Source organism: Leucopleurus acutus, assembly GCF_964270905.1.
Source record: "Leucopleurus acutus genome assembly, chromosome: 4".
NCBI classification, from domain to species: domain Eukaryota; kingdom Metazoa; phylum Chordata; class Mammalia; order Artiodactyla; family Delphinidae; genus Leucopleurus; species Leucopleurus acutus.
In genome coordinates, this window is record NC_139146.1 from 151,669,890 (window position 1) to 151,691,674 (window position 21,785).

General features: G+C 44.2%; 1 protein-coding gene across 4 annotated transcripts in view; it reads left to right on the top strand.

Annotated features, from left to right (window-relative positions):
* MARCHF1 (membrane associated ring-CH-type finger 1) overlaps positions 1-21,785 on the top strand; it is a gene marked incomplete at its 3' end in the record, with an annotated part of 457,967 nt that overhangs the window by 430,022 nt on the left and 6,160 nt on the right. For all 4 annotated transcript variants that reach the window (XM_082838694.1, XM_082838693.1, XM_082838695.1 and 1 more), the window contains one exon: positions 17,178-17,325. In XM_082838694.1, the coding sequence (XP_082694820.1) occupies positions 17,178-17,325 (148 nt within the window). The remainder of the gene's footprint in view (positions 1-17,177; positions 17,326-21,785) is intronic.

The following is a 21,785-nucleotide window of genomic DNA, read 5'->3' on the forward strand; positions in this document are numbered from 1 at the left end:
TCAGCTGCCATTCTTATTTCAATAAAGAGTTTTATATATACAAAATAGTACAGATTAGCATATCCGCTGTTGAAGCATTGGCATTATTTTCTTCCCATTATTGTGATTCGACAGATCAGGTATTCACCTGTCGGTCCATCTACAAAGCCTTTCAGGTTGCTCAGGTCAGCCCTCTCCTATTGCAGCCTTCAACGATTATTAGCACCCCATCACAATGCACGAAGAACTTGAGCCTGCTTTCGGAAATACATTCCAAAACATAAGCGAAAGATAAGGAGGTTGTAGGAAAAGAAGGTGAGTGAAGTAAAATCCTAAAGCAAACACAAGGAAGATTCGTACCATAGTCTGTATGCTGTTTGCATGGGAAGAGCTGTGTGCTTCCAGTAGTTTAGCAGCCAAACCAAAGAGAGAAATGTGGTCAATTAAATAATTCTTAGTATACAAATAGAAATATTTCAGCAAATACGTAGATTATCAGGTCACTGAGGTCCAAAGGAAAATTTCCTCCTGGATTACCATTGAGTAAATTTGGTAGAGGTGTAGATCACCTACAGTGATGATACACTAAGCTGCATTATGTTAGCGGCCGCCGTGATCAGCCAGAGTTCACTGGTTGCTTCCTGGTGCCGAGCCCTGTGGTGCGTGCTTTGTTACATACCTAACCTCCTTCAACCCTCCCAAGAAACATGTCAGAATAGGTGTTCTAATCACAGTGTCAGAAGTGAGTAAACAGAGGCCAGCGGAGGTTAAATAAACTGTTTAAGGTCTCAGTTTTTACACGGTGGACCTGGGATTCAGACTTAGATCAACATTTTGCCCAAGTCTATGGTTTTAGGTAGCCCGTACTGCCTCTATGATTCAGAGTAGGGGTGATCGTGTTTGCTGGATGGTTAGGAAATGCTTCCTAGGAGAGGGGGGGAACTGAAACTGGTCATAAGCGGTGATTAGGTGTCTTCCAGTGAGATCTAGAGAGCTGAGGACATTCTAGGCAAGAAAATAGTGCATTTACATGCGTAGAGTATGAATAATTCACAAGTTGAGAACAGCTGGCTCTGCCAGCGAGGATGACCATAGGCAGGTTTCTTAATCTCCCATCCTTAGCTACAATGAGAGGAATAATAAGGTGTCCATCATAGAAAGGGTGTGAGAATAAAGTTAACCGTATAAAGCTCTTAATATTCTTGTTAAGACATAATAGATGAGGTTAAATAGAAAGCAAGTGTCAGGTAATATAGGGTGCTTTGCTAAAGAATTTCAGTTTTATCCAGAAGGGAATGGGAAGACACTTGAGGGCATTAAGTAAGGAATTCATATATTTGTACTTTTGCAAGATTGCGCTGCAGCCATGTGTGGAGGATGCGTTGCCCGTGTGAGTGAGCAAACGAGGTACAACATGCAAGCTAGGAAAGAAGATGTTTCAGTACAGCAGTAGCCGAGGGGATGGAGAGAAGGCATGTGGTGAGGTTTAGCTCCTGAGCTACTGCAGGGACCGAAGATGAAGGACGAGGTGTAGGAAACCACCCATGATGGCTCTCAGCTTTCTACCTTGCGTGACGGAGGGTGGGGGTGGGGAGAGTCTGATTATTCACTGGGGAAGAATATACATGCAGATGAGCAAATCCGGGGACAGAACATCAGAAGCCCACGCAGGACACATGAGCTTGAGGTGCCTGTGGTCAGCCAAGAACAGGAGGCAAGTCTCAGGGAACTTGAGTCTGGATGCAGAGAGAAACAGCCATCAGGACATTTCCGGTAGTGGAAGCTTCAGACCCAGATGAGTCAGTGAAGAGTGAGAAAATGTGATGAGAATGGGGATGAAGATGGAGCCCTGGAGACCAAGATAAAGGGGAAGGTGGAAAAGAAGAGGCAGCAGAGAAAGATTAACAGCAGCAGCAGACAGAGGGGTGCAAAGGGCCAGTGGAGGAGAGTGACACTCTTGAAACCAAAGTTTTAAAAGAAACTGGGGGCTTCCCTGGTGGCGCAGTGGTTGAGAGTCCGCCTGCCGATGCAGGGGACGTGGGTTTGTGCCCCGGTCCGGGAAGATCCCACATGCCGCAGAGCGGCTGGGCCCGTGAGCCATGGCCGCTGAGCCTGCGCGTCCGGAGCCTGTGCTCCGCAACGGGAGAGGCCACAACAGTGAGAGGCCCGCGTACCACAAAAAAATTAAAAGAAACTGGAAGAGAATTGACCTCTTCGCAATATTGAGATACACATGGCTGATGAGATTATGAATGATTTTATTTCTGATTTACTTTTCTGTATTTTATACATTTTCTATAATGAACATGCAGTTACATAAAAATAATAAACTACTGTAAAATAAAATCTGGGAGAGACATAAAAGCAGGTTTTTATATTGAAGGGAAAGGGTCTGTATCCAGAGAGAGAGAAGTTTAAAATAAACGAAAAGATACAATCACAGGGTGAAGGGTCATGAGGAATGATTCATTTGGACCGTGGAGGGACATTTTGTCTGCTTAAATAAGAGGAAAGGAAGTAAGCAGGGTATGATGCATTAAGTCTGAAGACAGGAAGTTAGGGGAGTTTACCCATGAGAGCATCAGTGTTCCCCAAAGTAGAAGTCATATTAAGACCCACCTGTTAGCGTGTCTGTCCATCCAGACGAGAGAAAACTGGTAGCAGGAGCTGCTGCTTCATCACCCTCTCTCCGGTTCACCCTCCACAGAGCTACAAGAACGGGCTTTCTAAAACCCTAAACCCTAAACCCTAACCTCCTTTCCACCTCACCCTTGGGAAACTTGCTTAAACTTGGCCCAGCTTCCAATCCATGGTCTGGGATGGTCCACATCTTCCTCCTGCTTTCTGCAGGTACCTGCAGCTTATTTCCCCTATTTTTACATACTCTGTCCATACAGGCTATCTCACTTCTGTTCATATAAATCTGACCTCAGAAATCAGCCACTTTGTAGGTTTTTGTCCCCAGATACGCTCAGCATTTGGTGAGTGCAATAGCAGGAGAGGAATCTCATCATGAAGCCAGGGCTCTGCCCTCTCCCCCAGCCACTCCCGGACTCTCTCCATCCCCCCATTCCCACACCTCCTCGGAAGGACAGACAAGCTCTTCGTTGTCTCCCTCAAAGAGAGCAGCCCATATTCCTGTCTTGCCCCTAGGTTCTTCGTGACCATTTTGTTTTTTTTTAAGATTCCATATATATGTGTTAGCATACGATATTTGTTTTTCTCTTTCTGACTTACTTCACTCTGTATGACAGACTCTAGGTCTATCCACCTCACTACAAATAACTCAATTTCATTTCTTTTTATGGCTGAGTAATATTCCATTGTATATATGTGCCACATCTTCTTTATCCATTCATCTGTTGATGGACATTTAGGTTGCTTCCATGTCTTGACTGTAGTTAATAACACTGCAATGAACATTGGGGTGCTTGTATCTTTTTGAATTACCTCCTGAGCAGGTATATGCCCAGGAGTGGGATTGCTGGGTCGTATGGTAGTTCTATTTTTAGTTTTTTAAGGAACCTCCATACCTACTAGAGAATGGACTTGAGGACACGGGAAGGGGGAAGGGTAAGCTGGGACAAAGTGAGAGAGTGGCATGGACATATACACACTACCAAATGTAAAATAGATAGCTAGTGGGAAGCAGCTGCATAGCACAGGGAGTTCAGCTCGGTGCTTTGTGACCACCTAGAGGGGTGGGATAGGGAGGGAGACGCAAGAGGGAGGAGATACGGGGATATATGTATATGTATAGCTGATTCACTTCGTTATAAAGCAGAAACTAACACACACAAAAAAAGAGAGCAGCCCAGGCTCACGTCCTGTGTGTCTCGCTTTTCACTCCAACTAGTCGTGGAGAAATCTCTTTCAGACAGATTCCGTGAAGGAAAGAACATTTTCTTTCCGGGAAGAACATTTTCTACTTCTCCCCGCGTGTTAATGCGTCCGCGTCAATCCCATGACGCGGATTCCCACGCTTTGGGTTGGTGCTCAAGGCTCTTCATCACCTGGTCGCATCCCGTCTCCCTTCCTCGCACTCACACAGAGTCTTTGCAGTTTCCTCAGACAAATCTGCCCCACACCACTCTAAATTGTCACCTAACCCCAAGTTCACCTCGTGCTCTTTCCCTTTGTCACACTCAGCTCAAGCATCAAAAGGCTTTTATGATCTTTGGTACAAGGGAATATTTAAATGGGACTATTAAACCTTCCTTCTTCATTTTCAATGGGGATAACTGAACTTCACCTCATTGTTTTGTTTTGTTTCCGGTACGCGGGCCTCTGACTGTTGTGGCCTCTCCCGTTGCGGAGCACAGGCTCCGGACGCGCAGGCTAAGCGGCCATGGCTCACGGGCCCAGCCGTTCCGCGGCACGTGGGATCTTCCCGGACCGGGGCACGAACCCGTGTCCCCTGCATCGGCAGGCGGACTCTCAAGCACTGCGCCACCAGGGAAGCCCCCCACCTCATTGCTTTTATAAGAACACATTACTGGAGTTATGTTAGATTGTCTTACCATTTAATTTGTGTCCTTTTGCAGGGATTCAGTGGTGCTAGAGAAATTGATAGTGAATCTGCTGCACAGAAAGGTGTTTATTTTCAAAAATTTAATAACTGGGAATGAATGACATAGAGAAAGAAGCAGGGCCAACCCATTTTTATTTGATTTCCATAAAGATGGGGGGGGGGGAATGACAGACCATTAAATAAGAACTTTTGAATAAGAGCTTCTTTCATATTCACTTCTCACTCTTAAGCTCCAGGAAGGGAAGTGGAATCTGTTCTAGAATGTGAACAGTTTTCACGTGTGTCCCAAGAAATTCCACACACACAGCAGTCAGACCTAAGGGATCATTTCAGGAAACAGACGCCTTGGCAAGGACCTGAACACACCATTCTGGTGTCCTCAAAACTGAAAGGAGATGCTTAGCCACCCAAAAGCTTTCCCTAGTCAAAGCAACTTCTTCATAAAATGGAGGAAAACTAGGGCTTCCCTGGTGGCGCAGTGGTTGAGAGTCCGCCTGCCGATGCAGGGGACACGGGTTCGTGCCCCGGTCCGGGAAGATCCCACATGCCGCGGAGCGGCTGGGCCCGTGAGCCATGGCCACTGAGCCTGCGCGTCCAGAGCCTGTGCTCCGTAACGGGAGAGGCCACAACAGTGAAAGGCCCCGCGTACCGCAAAAAAAAAAAAAAGGAGGAAAACTAGATGTGGGGCTGGTAGGATGGGAACAGTTGCTTTTCTTATAAAGATGCTCTTATATGAGCATCTCCGTGACAACACGAGCAAGCATCACGCATTCTCTCCCACCACCCAGAAGGCTGAGAAGCAGCATTTGGGATTGGAACCCACTCTAGGTTCTGCAGATGAGGAAACCTGGTCAGTTGTGGTTGCAGAGTTATTCTTCATTTCCCAAACTTGTCAAGTCCCCGGACCACAAGTTTCATTTCCAGCCTGTAGAGATTCTGTGTACCTCTCATCCTTCCCCGGTCCAGGGCTTCCTTATTTTGTAAAAAGTGGATGTACCCAGTACTATTAAACCAATTCAAGGGAGAGCAGTTTAAAGCAAGGGCTTTTAATCCAGAAAATGTCTCAGACCTCTTTGAGAATCCAATGCAAATTACAGACTTCTCCCCAGAAAAAGGAAATACACACAGCATTTTACATAAAATTTAGGGAATGTATATATAGGCAAACCATTTTATTGTGCTTCACTTAATTGCACTTCACAGGTACTGCATTTTTTACAAATTGAGGGATTGTGCCGACCCTGCATCAAGTCTACTGGCAACATTTTTCCAGAAGCATTTGCTCACTTTCTATCTCTGAGTCACACTTTGGAAATTCTCGAAATATTTCACACTTTTTCAATATTATTATATTTTTGTGGTGATCTGTGATCAGTGATCTTTGATGTTACTATTGCAGAAAGATTAAAACTCACTGAAGGCTCAGATGATGGTTAACATTTTTTATGCGTAAAGTATTTTTTAATTAAAGTATGAACATTGTTTTTTAGACATAATGCTATTGCACACTTAATAGACTGCAGTATAGTGTAAACATTACTTTGATATGTACTGGCAAACAAGAAAACTTGTGTGACTCGCTGTTTTGTGATATTCACTGTATTGTGACAGTCTGGAACTGAACCCACAACACCTGAGGTGTGCCTGTACCCCTGAAAAGTCTGAAGAACTCTTTAATAAAAAGTCTTCAGTTTTAGGACAAAATTCTTAGCAAAAGATGAGTCGATAAAATGCCAAAAACAAGTTCAAAGGTAATATATTGAGCCAGTTAATTATGCTTGATGTCAAAGTACTGATAAAACTGATTTTAAAATATATTACCTAAAACACTTTGTTTTATTTGTATTATTATCTGCAAAATGTGAATCAATACTGAGAGAGATTAAACCTTCATTAGCTGCCATTCAGGCTGAGGAGACCATATATTTATTTATCTGATTTATTTCAAATTTTTATCTGACTAAAATACTCTGAGAGTAAAAAACAACAGTAACAAAAACAAAGACAACAGAAAAACTCAACCCAGTTACGTTATATACAACGTTCAGACATGAAAATAAGCATTGACCGTGGGCTGTCGTTAGAATCAGGCTGGCACTACTGCACCATAGCGATTCTGGGGAGAAACTTCTCTTTTTCTTTGTTGCCACCCAAAGGAATATTTTAGAAAGATAAGTACAGAAAACACAAACACACAATAAAAGACATCTGGGAAAGGGATAGAAGCGCTTATGAAACAAAAGCCCATTATATCTGATTGATGGACAATTATACAGTCCCCTGTTCCAGCAAATACAGAAAAATCCACAATTATGACACCAGTGTAAGCTTCTTAAAAGAAGGAGTCTTGGCTCCCTTGCTCCCTGACACCTAGAATAAATGCCCGATACCTTGTGATGCTTCAACAGTTAGCTTCTGGATGATAAAAATCTACCGCCCAATAAAGCTAGGAAAAAAATCTACTAAAACTTACTGTATTACCCTGGGTAAATCAATTCAGTTCTCTTGGCCTCAGTTTCTTCATCTAGAAAATGAGGAGGTAAAATGTGTCCTTTTTTAAACATATATATTTTTTATTGAAGTAGAGTTGATTTACAATGTTTCAGGTGTACAGCAAAGTGATTCAGGTATATATATACATGTATGTTCTTCTTACAGATTCTTTTCCATTATAGGTTATTACAAGGTATATTGAGTATAGTCCCTATGTTATACAATAGGTCCTTGTTGTTTATTTTATATATAGTAACGTGTCTGTTAATTACAAATTCAAAACTGGGTCCTTTTAAAGTCTTCTAATTTGCCAGTCTCTGGTTCTACTTAGCACACAGGCAGTTTCTCCTCAAGTGCAAGGCTATGATCATTTAAGCACAAGTTGGTACCTGGCCTGTGAAGACCCCGTGTGCACTGTGGATACTCACTAAAGAGAAACAGGCTTCTGGGGAGAACACTGCGGACAGCAGGGCGAGTCCCAGAGTCCCAGGCGAGGGCTTGGCTCCGTGGGGAAGAGGTGGCGTGCCATCTTATGAGATGTAGCCCAACTTCCTTCCTGTTTTCTTCTTGTGTCTCAGCCTATAATTAAGTATCCCCTGGACTCAGCACCCTAGATTTCTCCACTGGTTCAACATGCCTGAAGCAGTAACACACTCTTAGTGTTTCCAGAATGTACCATATGATATTTTCTCCATAACCTTTGAGGGAAAACGGACAAGCAAGTTTGGTTAATTTTTTTTTTTTTTTTTGCGGTACGCGGGCCTTTCACTGTTGTGGCCTCTCCCGCTGCGGAGCACAGGCTCCGGACGCGCAGGCTCAGCGGCCATGGCTCACAGGCCCAGCCGCTCCGCAGCATGTGGGATCTTCCCAGACCGGGGCACGAACCCGTGTCCCCTGCATTGGCAGGCAGACTCTCAACCACTGCACCACCAGGGAAGCCCCCTGGTTAAATATTTTTAAAGTAACTTTGTTTAAATGCATCTGTTAATTCTTTAAGTAGTTTGTGTTCTTACATGACAACATGTTAGTCAACCCAGATATGGAGTGGGTGGAATATTTTCACTCTTATGAAAAAGTATTAGAAATTACAGCTCCTCTTTAAAATATTTCTCTGGGTTTCTTTTCCCCCTCAGGGAAGTTATTCTCAGACTTCAACACACATAAAAATCACTTGGAGTGCTTATTAAGAATGCAGATACCTAGGTTCTACCCCCAGATATGGATCTGGACAGAGCCTAGGAAATCACCTTTTAGCTATTACCATAGCAATTCCAATGCACATGTTCCCCAGAACCACATTGTATATCTCCCTCTACAGAGGACACCTATAAAATAAGCCTGTGTCCGTTTCTTTATTTTCCGCTATAATCCCTTCATCTGTGATATTTTTGCGCCCTCTAGTGGATGATTTCACTCAGCAAACTCTTTCTGTATTACAAATGCCTTGCTCAAAACTTTTAGGAAATTCCATCTCTCGTGAACTTGAAACAGTGGGAAATCAAGAAAAGGCTCAGAAGAAAAATTGCTTCAAGGAACATGAGATTCATATATATTTAGATATACATTTAATGTGTAATATACATACATATTATATAGGGAAAAATTTAATCCTGATCAAGTTGGCTGAACATGGCTAATCTGTTTTATTAAAAGATTTTAGAAACCTTGGATTTACTGGCCACAGTATTTTTAGGCCATTTATACCTGTAAGATTAATATTGTCACACACCAGTTTCCTAATACACTTCTTCCAGCAAATCAGTACGATAACTTGGATCTTCCTGACTGCTCCCTTCTGGGCATCTCTTTAGAACCTACTGGCCCTTCTGACACCTCTTGTGTTGGCTTCTACGATTGACAGCTCTTTTCAAGATCCTGAAAGCTCTGGATGTGTTTTGCACATTGTGGCTTTCATCTCACTGAAGAACTTTGCTTACTGATGCTATCACTTCCAGAGTCACAAATTCAGTTGCCCACAGGCACCAAGCAGGTGACACAGATGAGTGGGTGGGCAGGGTGTAAACCAAAGACTGGTGGAGACTAAAGCAAACTGAGTTTGTTACATTTCAAGGAATTCAAGAATAATTATAATTTTATAAAGCCCACTGTGGGCCTAATTAAACATCTGTGAACTGCATGAAACTTTGTTTCATAAACCAGCTAAAGATCCCTGATTTACTTGACGGCTTACGAAGTGCTAACTGTGTATGGATATTATGCTCATATAATTCTAACCACAACCCTTTACAAGGGATAGTTTCACATCCCAGTTGTACCATCCAGGAAACGAGGGCTTAGGAGGTAGTACCTCGCCCCAAGTCAGACAGGTGAGGTTCCCTGGCCCAGGCTCTAATCCACCGTGCCAGACCCGAGTCTGCATCCTGTCACTTCACTCCAGGGCCTCTCTGAGCAGCGGGCTTCCAGCCTTTTCCACCTGAATGTCCCAATGTGCTCCCCTCCCACCACCTCAGACCCCCTGCTACCCAGGCTCTTCGCAACGTCTTCTGTTCCCTTGGCCTCTGATTCTACTGGTGTCTTTGCATTTGGGCAGTTTCTCATCAGGTAGCTGACGCCTCTCTAAACCAGCACTGGTATGGTAACTTATTATCCCATTGCAAATGAATGTGACAAGCATGTCAGTATAATATATTTGTACTGCTATTGTTTTAAATAGGTGCACGTTTTCCTCAAGTTTTAAAATGATATTTCAGTAATGCTCGGATTTTTGTTACAAGTGGAATTGGCCCTACTATAACACCCCCTACCTTTCTACTCAATGGAACCGTTCCAGGTACCACTGTGAATCCTGTAAAAAGATGGGAGATCTCTGGGTAAAGCCCTGTTGTGTCAGCTGGCCTCAAAACATGTTTTTGAAAAGCAAACAGTAAAAGTCATTATGTATAGAAATCCAAGTGAATTACCTTTGAGGAAAAAGAGCCATTTCTTTACTTATCCATTCTCAGGTAGCCGCTTGGGTTTTACGATCCCGAAGACAGAACAGCAGCCCTGGGGCATCTTTCCCACCAGGCTGCCTCTCGTGGATTACATTACTTGGGGAAGACACAGTTATAACCGCACGCTCGCATCAGTGCTGTAGTTTATGTGGAATATTTGAGTCCCTTTAACCTTCTGTGAAAACTGTCACCGAAAACAGTATTTCTTTAGGTGGCTTTAACATAACATTTTGATTTGAATTTCCAGACAAAAAGAATGAGAAGTTACTGAGACATACATTGCAACCTGTGATATATTCTCCAGTCCTAACAATAAAGGGTGTATTGTTGTGCAGTCTTTCAACAAGAGAGTCCACCTAGGATATGCACAGTAATTCATTCACTTGCCCTTCTTTGTATAAACAGTCAACAAAAACAAACTGTATTTCTCTGCTATGAGAGCCAATATTCAGAAAAATCTATTTGTACTTGGAAAATAGATGGGGGTGGGGCGCTTTGACTGCCTTAATTCTGCAAAATGACCAAATCCCAACTCATCCCCATCCCCCAGTGATGGTATCAACATGAAGGTAAAAGCAACCAGAGTGGGCTTCCCTGGTGGCGCAGTGGTTGGGAGTCCGCCTGCCGATGCAGGGGACACGGGTTCGTGCCCCGGTCCGGGAAGATCCCACATGCCGCGGAGCGGCTGGGCCCGCGAGCCATGGCCACTGAGCCTGCGCGTCCGGAGCCTGTGCTCCGCAGCGGGAGAGGCCACAACAGTGAGAGGCCCGCGTACCGTAAAAAAAAAAAAAAAAAGCAACCAGAGTCTCACTGGCTGAGGTGCCGTGGTGCTGCAGGGTCCAAGTTATGATAACCGTTTGTTGAATTCTTTCCGAGTGCCTGATACCCTTCTCACTATGTGCATTAACTCACTTAAACTTGACCCTGTACTGTAGTACTATTCTTTTTTTAACTGGAGTATAGTAGAGTTGATTTACAATGTTGTGCTGGTTTCTGGTGTACAGCAAAGTGATTCAGTTATACATATACATATGTATCCTTTTTCACATTCTTTTCCATGATGGTTTATTACAGGATATTGAATATTGTTCCCTGTGCTGTACAGTAGGACATTGTTGTTTATCGATTTCATAGATAAAATATGGTAACCATAATTCTGTTTTCTATGACTGTGAGTCGGTTTCTGTCTTATAAGTAAGTTCATTTGTATCACTTTTTAGATTCTACATATAATCATATATCATGATATTTGTCTTTTTCTTTCTGGCTTAGTACGATAATCTCTAGGTCCATCCATGTTGCTGCAAATGGCGTAATTTCATTCTTTTTTATGGTTAATTCCATTGTATATCTGTACCACATCTTCTTTATCCATTCATCTGTCAGTGGACACTTAGGTTGCTTCCATAGCTTGGCTATTGTAAATAGTGCTGGTATGCACATCAGGGTGCATGTGTCTTTTCGAATTAGCATTTTCTCCAGCTATATTCTCAGGAGTGGGATTGCTGGATCAGATGGCAACCTATTTTTAGTTTTTTGAGGAAACTTCATACTTTTCTCCATAGTGGCTGCTGTAGATACTATTCTTATCACCATTTTACAGGTAAGGAAATGGAAGGACAGAGGATTAAGTAACCCAGCCCAGGGCACACAGCACGTAGTGGCAGAGCCCTCATTTTTAGCAGACATGCTTGGACCACGGACCAAGTGTGCTCTCGGTGATGGAGTCAGTGAGGTCTTGTATGTGTGCTGGGACCTTAACCTGCCCAGAGGCTTCTGTTAGACAGCCAAGGCTGAAAACTACTTCTACGTATAAGGACTCCCAGAGCTGAAGAATGTGTGTTATTATTCCCTCCATGTCCAAGTAATACCCATTACTCAGTAGTTCCGGATGCCAAGGGTGGTAGCAAATGAAGCCACTGATTCCATGTTCCCAAGTATTCCTCTTCTTTGTGGGAAAATTTGTAAACCACTTTTCAGTAAGACCGCCACTTGCTTGCAGTGTTATCTTTCCTGCCCTGCATGTCAATGACTACCTCCCCCAACTCCAGATCAACATAGGCTCCAAATGTCCTGCAATCAGAGCTGGCAATCCCATAGTTACATTTCAGCGGGAGACTTCACAGTTCACTGCACATGCCCACACGCACTGTTCCTGCTTGCGAGTTCTTTGGATGTGGGTCCCAAACCCTGCTGCAGCGTGAGGCTGTTTCCTCTTGTCCTGTTACCACGGGAAATGGAGGAGCTGCATTCAATCAGAAATGTATAATACCCCTTCACGTGGGACCATGCATAAACGATGCTAAGTAGTAATTATTGGTGGACCAAAAGGGAACAGAACACTGGGGGGGGGGGGGGGAGAGTTTTTCCAGGAGATTGCGGTAGACCCACAGAACATTTATGGATGTCACATTTGAGGTTTTGACTCTTAGCAAGAAAACCAGGCAGTCTGTGTACCTGGTTATTTGTAATTCTGTTGAGGGACCAGCTCGCATCGTGTACACTTTCTGACTGGTGTCCATTGTGAGACGTCTAGAGGCTTAGATTTTGGTTTGTTCGTGTGGGCGCCCAGGCACTGAGCCACGTCAGCCAAATGGCCTCCTCCTTTCGTTAATGTCACACTGACAAGTCCCATGTTGATCCTGATGCTCCTAGGGAAGCTCTTTAAGAACCTCTGCCCCATAGATAAACAACAAGGTCCCACTGTATAGCACAGGGAACCATATTCAATATTCTGTGATAAACCATAATAGAAAAGAATATTAAAAAAGGAATGTGTATATATGTATAACTGAGTCACTTTGCTGTATCACAGTAATTAACACAACGTTGTAATTCAACTATACTTCAACAAAAAATACATTAAAAAGCATTCTCACTAGGCAGTGCTTTTGAATTTATATTTTAGGACAGAAGGCAAATACAAGTAATTTAAATTAGAAAACTTCCTCAGTTTCATCTCGCTAGAGCAAACGGCAAATTTCACAGAAACAGTATCTGCGTCAATTTTGGCTCCAATTTGGAAGTCTTTTCAGAACGATCCAATTGTATATTTCTAAGTTGAATAACGGAGTTCTGTTCAATTCTATCGTTGAGGGGTCTGGATAAGGGACCTAAGGCTAAGGACGGTAAAACAGGTGCCAGAGACCCAGGGATCCTGTAAAGGGAAGCGAGGTCCCAGGCGCTAAGATTGTGAAGCTGGTGTTGCAGGTGAAGGGAACGAGCGGGCCGAGGAGGGCAAGGGCTGGCGAGGAAAGAGGCCCAGGCGCTCAAGGCGGCCTCCCCTCCCGCCCTGCTGCGTCTGCTCACTTCCACCAGCTCCTCTGAGACCCCCTGCAGATACGTGTCCGCTTAAAACTGAGCACCCAGGAGGCTCCCTCCCCTTAATGCTCCACAGGTCGGGGGGGTTTCACAACGGACACGTGGTCTGTGGGCATAAGCACACATTATAAAACTGGGCAGGGAAGCCCGCTGCTATGTGCGTTTGTGCAGATTAGCGCTGTGCTATCACAAAATCTTTTGCGAACTGATGGTGTTGAATTTTAGCATCCCAAATAATAAATTAGTATTTGCCCTTTCGTGACAACTTTGTTAAAATAAGATTTCTATCTTTGCCTTCTCGATCCACTTCTCACTGTGGGGCTTGCGAAACTTATTCAAACTTTGTATATAAACCTGAAAGTACAAAAATGTGGACGAACATTTTATGAAATTGATGACGTTTCAGTGAATGCCTGGTGCTGGGTATCGTGTGCAGTGATATGATCGTCCGGAGGAGGGCGCTGTGGTACCGCGTTTACTCGTGTGCTGTCTGGTGAATTCCTGAGTGGTCCCTGAGACGATTTGTAAAGGAAAATAGCAACGTTTGCTGGTCCTTTTACACTCCACCTCTTAAAACGCTGCTGAGATTAGGAAGTGACAGCTTCAGAGCTGCTATTGTCTGGAACTAAAAGGAGTTTGGTTCATCCCTGTCAGCCCCGCTGATATTTTTCTATTTGAGGCTCATTACTTTTGAAGAATGTGTTTCAGCCACTTCATCAAAACGCTCCTTAGATTGAAAAAGATTCACTTTTTTTTTTTTTTTTTTTTGCGGTACGCGGGCCTCTCACTGCTGTGGCCTCTCCCGTTGCGGAGCACAGGCTCCTGACGCGCAGGCTCGGCGGCCATGGCTCACAGGCCTAGCCGCTCCGCGGCATGTGGGATCTTCCCGGACCGGGGCACGAACCCGTGTCCCCTGCATCGGCAGGCGGACTCTCAACCACTGCGCCACCAGGGAAGCCCGAAGATTCACTTTTTAAGCGTTTTTCCCAAAGCCAGACTTACAAGTGAGGGTTGATTTGGTATGAATATTTTAGTATGAAGGTATCGCCATCTGCTTGGAACGTTTATGAAATTTGAACATGTAAAGCTACCCTTCTGCACCATCCTGCACTTTTTATCTGGTTATACTGGAGTCTGAGGTAATCCAAGAAATAGTTATTAAATCACAAAATGCTATTGCCAAACAATAATGTTTTTGTTCTATTATCACACAAATTAACATAAATCAATAACAATGAAATTTTAAAAATCAATCTTTCACACCTATGATGTGAAGTTTTGATAAAAGCTAAGATGCACATCCTGAAATCTTCTCAATTCAATATTGATTAATTAAAAATAGATTTTAGATTGAAGCATCTGGTTTCCCCATAGCTTCATCACTCAGATTTTTCCATTATTTAGTTAGAATAATATATAACATATAGTTTGTTGGAAAAGTCAGTCCAAGATGAGGTACGAATGGTTAGTTGGCTCTAACAGACTCTGTAAGGAAAACTCTGTGATGACTAACCGGCCAGCAAGAGAGGAACGGATAGTGTTTGTAAATAAAACATTTATTTTTCTAAAATGTTTAAGAAGCTTTCTAGAGGGTCATGATCAGACTCTAAGCATTGTGCTCTCTCACAAATGAAGTGATAGGACCTTCACATTCAGACCGGAAGGGAAGTTAGGAGGTTTCCATTTGATCCTATCAGGAATGGCATTTGACAGCCAGGAGCAGAGGCCTGAGAAATAATGGCTCAGTCAGACGGGGCTTTCTTTCCCTCGCATATGACAGGCAGCTGGGAGTGAGCTGTGGCCGACTGGCTGAGGTCTCTCCGATTCTCAAGACTTTTCCTCAAGGTTTGCACGATGACTGTTGGGGCTTTTACCATTAATTAGGAATTCCTAATTAATAGCAAAGGAGAGAAAATGAAGGAGGAAGGGGCAATTCCTATGTCAGGAAGACAAAAACTCAGCATCCCGGGAGATAGCCACTCACATCTCACCGGTAGGAAACAGTCCTCGTCACCTCTGCCAGGAAGGTGGGAAAGTAGCTTCAGCTGGCACAGTGCCAACCCTCAGAGGCTTCGTCTGTTAATGCAGGAGAAGGAGAGGAGTGTCTTCTCCACCACACCTGTCACATCTCTGACTCTAAGGAAGATGAGGCACCTGGGCCCGGAAAGACCGAAGGCTTCACCCATGTCTCAGAGCTGGTGGCAGAGCCAGGGCTTCATGGAGCATGATGGTGGGGTGGGATGGGAAAGGAGTGTCTTCTGAAACTCTAAGAATTCTGCTTTAGCAAGAGCATAACAGGTAAAGAATGTGACGACTCATAGCAGCACTATTCACACTACTAGCCAAGATATGGAAGCAACCTAAATGTCCATCGACAGAGGAGTGGGTAACGAAGATGTGATATATCATACACACACACACACACACACACACACACACAATGGAATACTACTCAGCCACAGAAATAATGCTGTTTGCAGCAACGTGGATGGACCTAAAGATTATCATACTAAGTGAAGTAAGTCAGACACAAATATAATATCACTTATATGTGGAATCTAAAAAAAGATACAAATGGACCTATCTACAAAACAGAAATAGACACAGAAATAGAAAACAAACTTTTGGTCACCAAAGGGGATAGGGTGGGAGAATGGATAAATTAAGAGTTTGGTATGACTGATTCGCTTTGTTGTGGGGCAGAAACTAACACACCATTGTAAAGCAATTATACCCCAATAAAGATGTTAAAAAAAAAAAAAGAGTTTGGGATTAACAGATACACACTACTATATAGAAAACAGATAACAAGGACCTACTATATATCACAGGGAGCTATTATATCTTGTAATAATCTATAATGGAAAAGAATCTGAAAAAGAATATATATATACATTTACATATATATAAAACACTTTGCTGTACACCTGAAACTAACACAATATTGTAAATCAACTATACTTCAATTTTTAAGAAAAAAGAATGTAAAGAATCATGGATTACTGAAATAATCCATGATTTAATAAGATCATAGTGGTTTGATTTTCCTATAGAAATATGCAAAGAAAAATAAAGATCAAATCCTAACACAGTAATCAAGTGATAGTGTCACTGTCAAGGCATTAAAATTTTGTTTGGTAGCAAAAATTTCATTTGAGAGCTTATTACTTCAAAGTAAATAATGGAGATGTTCCCTCATGTAATCCTTGACTTCTTACTATAAACACTGTGGCCCTCCCCCTTTCGAAGGCTGAGGGGGCAGCCCTCAACTTTCTGAGGAGTGTGACTTGGGGACAGTGGTTGTGACAGTAGTGGCAGCAGAAAAGCAAGGCTGCTCTGGAAGGGGTTGCAGCTGACCACCTCCCATTGCCAGGAGGATAAAATTTGTCTTCTAGAAGAGTTGTGAACAGATGTTGACTTTCTCTCACAGATACCATTCAAATACTTGTTAAGTTGACACATTCAAGAATGCAACACTCTATCAGGTTATGTATTAATCCAAGAAGAGACTATGTATTACTGCTTATAACCTAGGACCACAGAGAAGTAATATGCAGACACCTGAGTGGAAATGATTTCTGAAAATTGTACAGTATAAAACTGGCCCCTTTGTGTTACAGACAAGGGAACTTACAGGGTAGCAAACCAGGAATGACCTAATTTAATTCATTTGGAGAATAGGAATTTTTTTTTCATTTTAATGTATGCTTAAGTTATTATAACTCCACGGGTTATGATTTCAGATCTTTTCAAACACAAAGACTTATGTATTATAGTGTCATCTAAATGACAGCTCTTCAGTGTTTTCCCTCGATTCATGATTTATGCCTGGGGTATAAATGGGGAGCAACATTTACGGGTTGGGGATTCAGTTGTGTGTGATTCATTTGTAATTGCAGTGGGAGAAACTGCAGATGACCAGGAGTGAGAGGAGGAAGATATTCTGCTCTGTCACCTTCCACGTCATTGCCATCACCTGTGTGGTCTGGTCTTTGTACGTGTTGATTGATCGGACAGCGGAGGAAATCAAGCAAGGCAATGATAATGGTAAGAGCATGTGTCCATTCTCTTTCCCTCTTGGATCCCGAGACAGGCAGGGAAGATGTTTCCCAGAGCATGTTGGGTGCATGAGCAACACCCAGTACTGGCGACGGAATCTGCTCCAGTTATGTTATTTTATTTATTTATTTATTTTAAATCCCACATTTGTTTATTTTTTTGGCTGTGTCGGGTCTTCGTTTCTGTGCGAGGGGTTTCTCTAGTTGTGGCAAGCAGGGGCCACTCTTCATCACGGTGCGCAGGCGTCTCACCATCACGGCCTCTCGTTGCGGAGCACAGGCTCCAGATGCGCAGGCTCAGTAGTTGTGGCTCACGGGCCTAGTTGCTCCGTGGCATGTGGGATCAGACCAGGGCTCGAACCCGTGTCCCCTGCATTGGCAGGCAGACTCACAACCACTGCGCCACCAGGGAAGCCCATACCAGGTTTTCAGGTTTTTAAAAATATTTATTTATTTTGGGCTGCGTCAGGTCTTCGTTGCAGCACGTGAGATCTTTCGTTGCGGCATGTGGGCTCTTCATTGCGGCACGCAGGCTTCTCTCTAGTTGTGGCACATGAGCTCCAGAGCGTGTGGGCTCAGTAGCTGCACCATGCAGGCTTAGTTACCCTGCGGCATGTGGGATCTTAGTTCCCCGATCAGGGATCGAACCAGCATCCCATGCACTGGAAGACGGATTCTCAACCACTGGACCACCAGGAAAGTCCCTATTTTCAGTTTCTTAAAAGCAAGTGAAAATGAGATAGCTTTTATCTTCGGTGTTCAGAGCTTCTGAAATAGGAAGCAAGATCTTTATCACAAAGCAGTCCCCGTGGTTATTCCTACAGAGTCACTGACCAGAGGGACAGCTCCTGACCTGGGTAATTTCAAATGGGACCATGGTGACTTCTGTAAAAGTTTTTTAGTAGAAGACTCTCTGCACTTAAGTTCAAGTTGTATTTAACACCTAACTTCCCAAAGTGCACATTTTCAGGTAGTGTGGGCATCTGTGTGAGTTATTATTTTAATCTTCCTTTGGCATTGGAACAGGGGGCGCTGATCCTGAGTCGGCTTTTAAAGTTTTGGAAAAAACTGCATAATGTAAAAAAACTGCATAATTTAAAAGTCAAAATATTTTAAATCCCTCTTGAAAACATTTGAGGAGGAACAAATTGCCTTCTTTAACCAGAGTGGAGGTCGAATATAAAACAGCATCTTCTGAGCTGTAATAACAGGAAAACAAAACTAAATACATGGTACTTGAAACTTTAACTCCCTAAGTTATCCATGTTGCCAACTCTAATTTGGGAGAACAATTACTCCTCCTGCCTTTCTTTACATATTCTAGATGAATGCTCCAGGGTACTTATCTGTGTGCTGAAAACAAATCACAAAAATACAGACCAAGAAAACAAAACAAAAGTTCATACTGTCTATTTTTATTTGTTTAGTTATTTTTGGCTGCATTTTGTCTCCGTTGCTGCACACGGACTTTCTAGTTGTGGTGAGCAGGGGCTACTCTTCGTTGTGGTGCACAGGCTTCTCATTGCGGTGGCTTCTCTTGTTGTGGAGCACGGGCTCTAGGCACACGGGCTCAGTAGTTGTGGTTCGCAGGCTCCAGAGTGCAGGTCAGTAGTTGTGGCGCACGGGCTTAGTTGCTCCACGGCATGTGGATCTTCCTGGACAAGGGCTCAAACCTGTGTCCCCTGCATTGGCAGGCAGATTCTTAACCACTGCGCCACCAGCAAAGCCCCATGCTGTCTATTAAAGGGACTATAGATGTTAGGGCTGCCGCAGGGCCATTTAAATGCACAGAAGCAAGGGACTAGAGTAGGAAATTGATTTTGTCTCGCTCCCCTGTGAGCCTCCGAGAACATCCAGGGCTGTGCCGTGCCTACTGGCTGTTAACATTTCTTTGAGAATGTCTTAAAAATCACTTCCCTGCCATCCATACAATACTCGCCTTTTCAGCAACGTTGCTTAAACATTCCTTTTTAACGTAATTACACATGCTCTATTTGTTAACAACGCCAGAGTGGTAAACACCAACTTGGGCAAATGATCAGAAGGACAGGGTCTCTTTTTGCCTTGGTCATGTGCTAGTTATCTTCAACAAAATAATTATCACTCAGAAGCTTGCTTTTCTCATTTGTTGACTAAATTGGACTGAATATTCTCCAAACTTTCTATGATTCATTTTTCAAAACCACCAAAAACACCATGAACTTGCCCTTGCATCAGATAAATGGAAACAAGGTGTTTAGGGCTTCCCTGGTGGTGCAGTGGGTAAGAATCCACCTGCCAATCAGGGGACACGAGTTCGAGCCCTGGTCCGGGAAGATCCCACATGCCGCGGAACTAAGCCTGTGCACCGCAACTACTGAGCCTGCACTCCAGAGGCCGTGAGCCACAACTACTGAAGCTCCTGCACCTAGATCCCGTGCTCTGAAACAAGAGAAGCCACCGCAATGAGAAGCCTGCGCACCAGAACGAAGAGTAGCCCCTGCTCGAAACAACTAGAGACCACGAACAGCAACGAAGACCCAACGCAGACAAAAATAAATTTATAAAAAAACAAAACAAAAAACCCCACATACTAAATTATTATTTTAAAAAAAAGAAACAAAGTGTTTATACAAATTGTACATGTATCATTCATGTTTACTCACAATAAAAATTACCATTAAAACTAGTTAAGGAGAGAGAGACCTTCAAGATGGCTGAAAAGTAAGACGCGGAGATCACCTTCCTCCCCACAGATACACCAGAAATACATCTAGACGTGGAACAACTCCTACAGAACACCTACTGAACACTGGCAGAAGACCTCAGACCTCCCAAAAGGCAAGAAACTCCCCACGTACCTGGGTAGGGAAAAGAAAAAAGAAAACAGAGACAAAAGAATAGGGACGGGACCTGCATCTCTGGGAGGGAGCTGTGAAGGAGGAAAGGTTTCCACACGTTAGGAGCCCCTTCGCGGGGCGGAGACTGCGGGTGGCGGAGTGGGGGGAGCTTTGGAGCTGCGGAGGAGAGAACGGCAACAGGGGTGCGGGGAGAGATTCCCGCACAGAAGATTGGTGCTGACAGGCACTCACCAGCCCGAGAGGCTTGTCTGCTCACCTGCTGGGGTGGGCGGGGCGGGGCTGGGAGCTGAGGCTCAGGCTTCGGTCGGAGCGCCTGGAGAGGACTGGGGGTGGCGGCGTGAACACAGCCTGCAGGGGGTTACTGCGCCACGGCTAGCCGGGAGGGAGTCCGGGAAAATGTCTGGACCTGCTGAAGAGGCAAGAGACTTTTTCTTACCTCTTTGTTTCCTGGTGCGCGAGGAGAGGGGATTAAGAGCGCTGCTTAAAGGAGCTCCAGACACGGGTGCGAGCTGCGGCTATCAGCGCGGACACCAGAGACAGACATGAGACGCTAAGGCTGCTGCTGTCACCACCAAGAAGCCTGTGTGCGAGCACAACTCACTCTCCACACCTCCCCTCCCAGAAGCCTGTGCAGCCCGCCACTGCCAGGGTCCCGTGATCCAGGGACAACTTCCCCAGGAGAACACACGGCACGCCTCAGGCTGGTACACTGTCACGCCAGCCTCTGCTGCCACAGGCTCACCCTGCATCCATACACCTCCCTTCCCCCAGCCTGAGTGAGCCAGAGCCCCCGAATCAGCTGCTCCTTTAACCCCGTCCTGTCTGAACGAAGAACAGACGCCCTCCAGCGACCTACATGCAAAGGTGGGTCCAAATCCAAAGCTGAACCCCAGGAGCTGTGCAAACAAAGAAGAGAAAGGGAAATCTCTCCCAGAAGCCTCAGGAGCAGCGGATTAAATCTCCATCAACTTGATGTACCTGCATCTGTGGAATACATGAATAGAAACACAGGCACTAGTTCCCTCCACCAGGAAGCCTACATAACCCACTGAACCAACCTTAGCCACTGGGGGCAAACCCCAAAACAATGGGAACTATGAACCTGCAGCCTGCAAAAAGGAGACCCTAAACAGAGTAAGTTAAGCAAAACGAGAAGACAGATAAAAACATAGCAGATGAAGGAGCAAGGTAAAAACCCACCAGACCAAACAAATGAAGAGGAGGTAAGCAGTCTACCTGAAAAAGAATTCAGAGAAATGATAGTAAAGATGATCCAAAATCATGGAAATACAATGGAGAGAATACAAGAAACGTTTAACAAGGACCTAGAAGAATTAACGAGCAAATACACAATGATGAACAACACAATAAGTGAATTAAAAATTATCTAGAAGGAGCATCCCTGGTGGCACAGTGGTTGAGAGTCCGCCTGCTAATGCAGGGGACACGGGTTCATGCCCTGGTCTGGGAAGATCCCACATGCCGTGGAGTGGCTGGGCCCGTGAGCGATAGCCACTGAGCCTGCGTGTCTGGAGCCTGTGCTGTGCAACAGGAGAGGCCACAACAGTGAGAGGCCTGCGTACTGCAAAAAAAAAAAAAAATTCTCTAG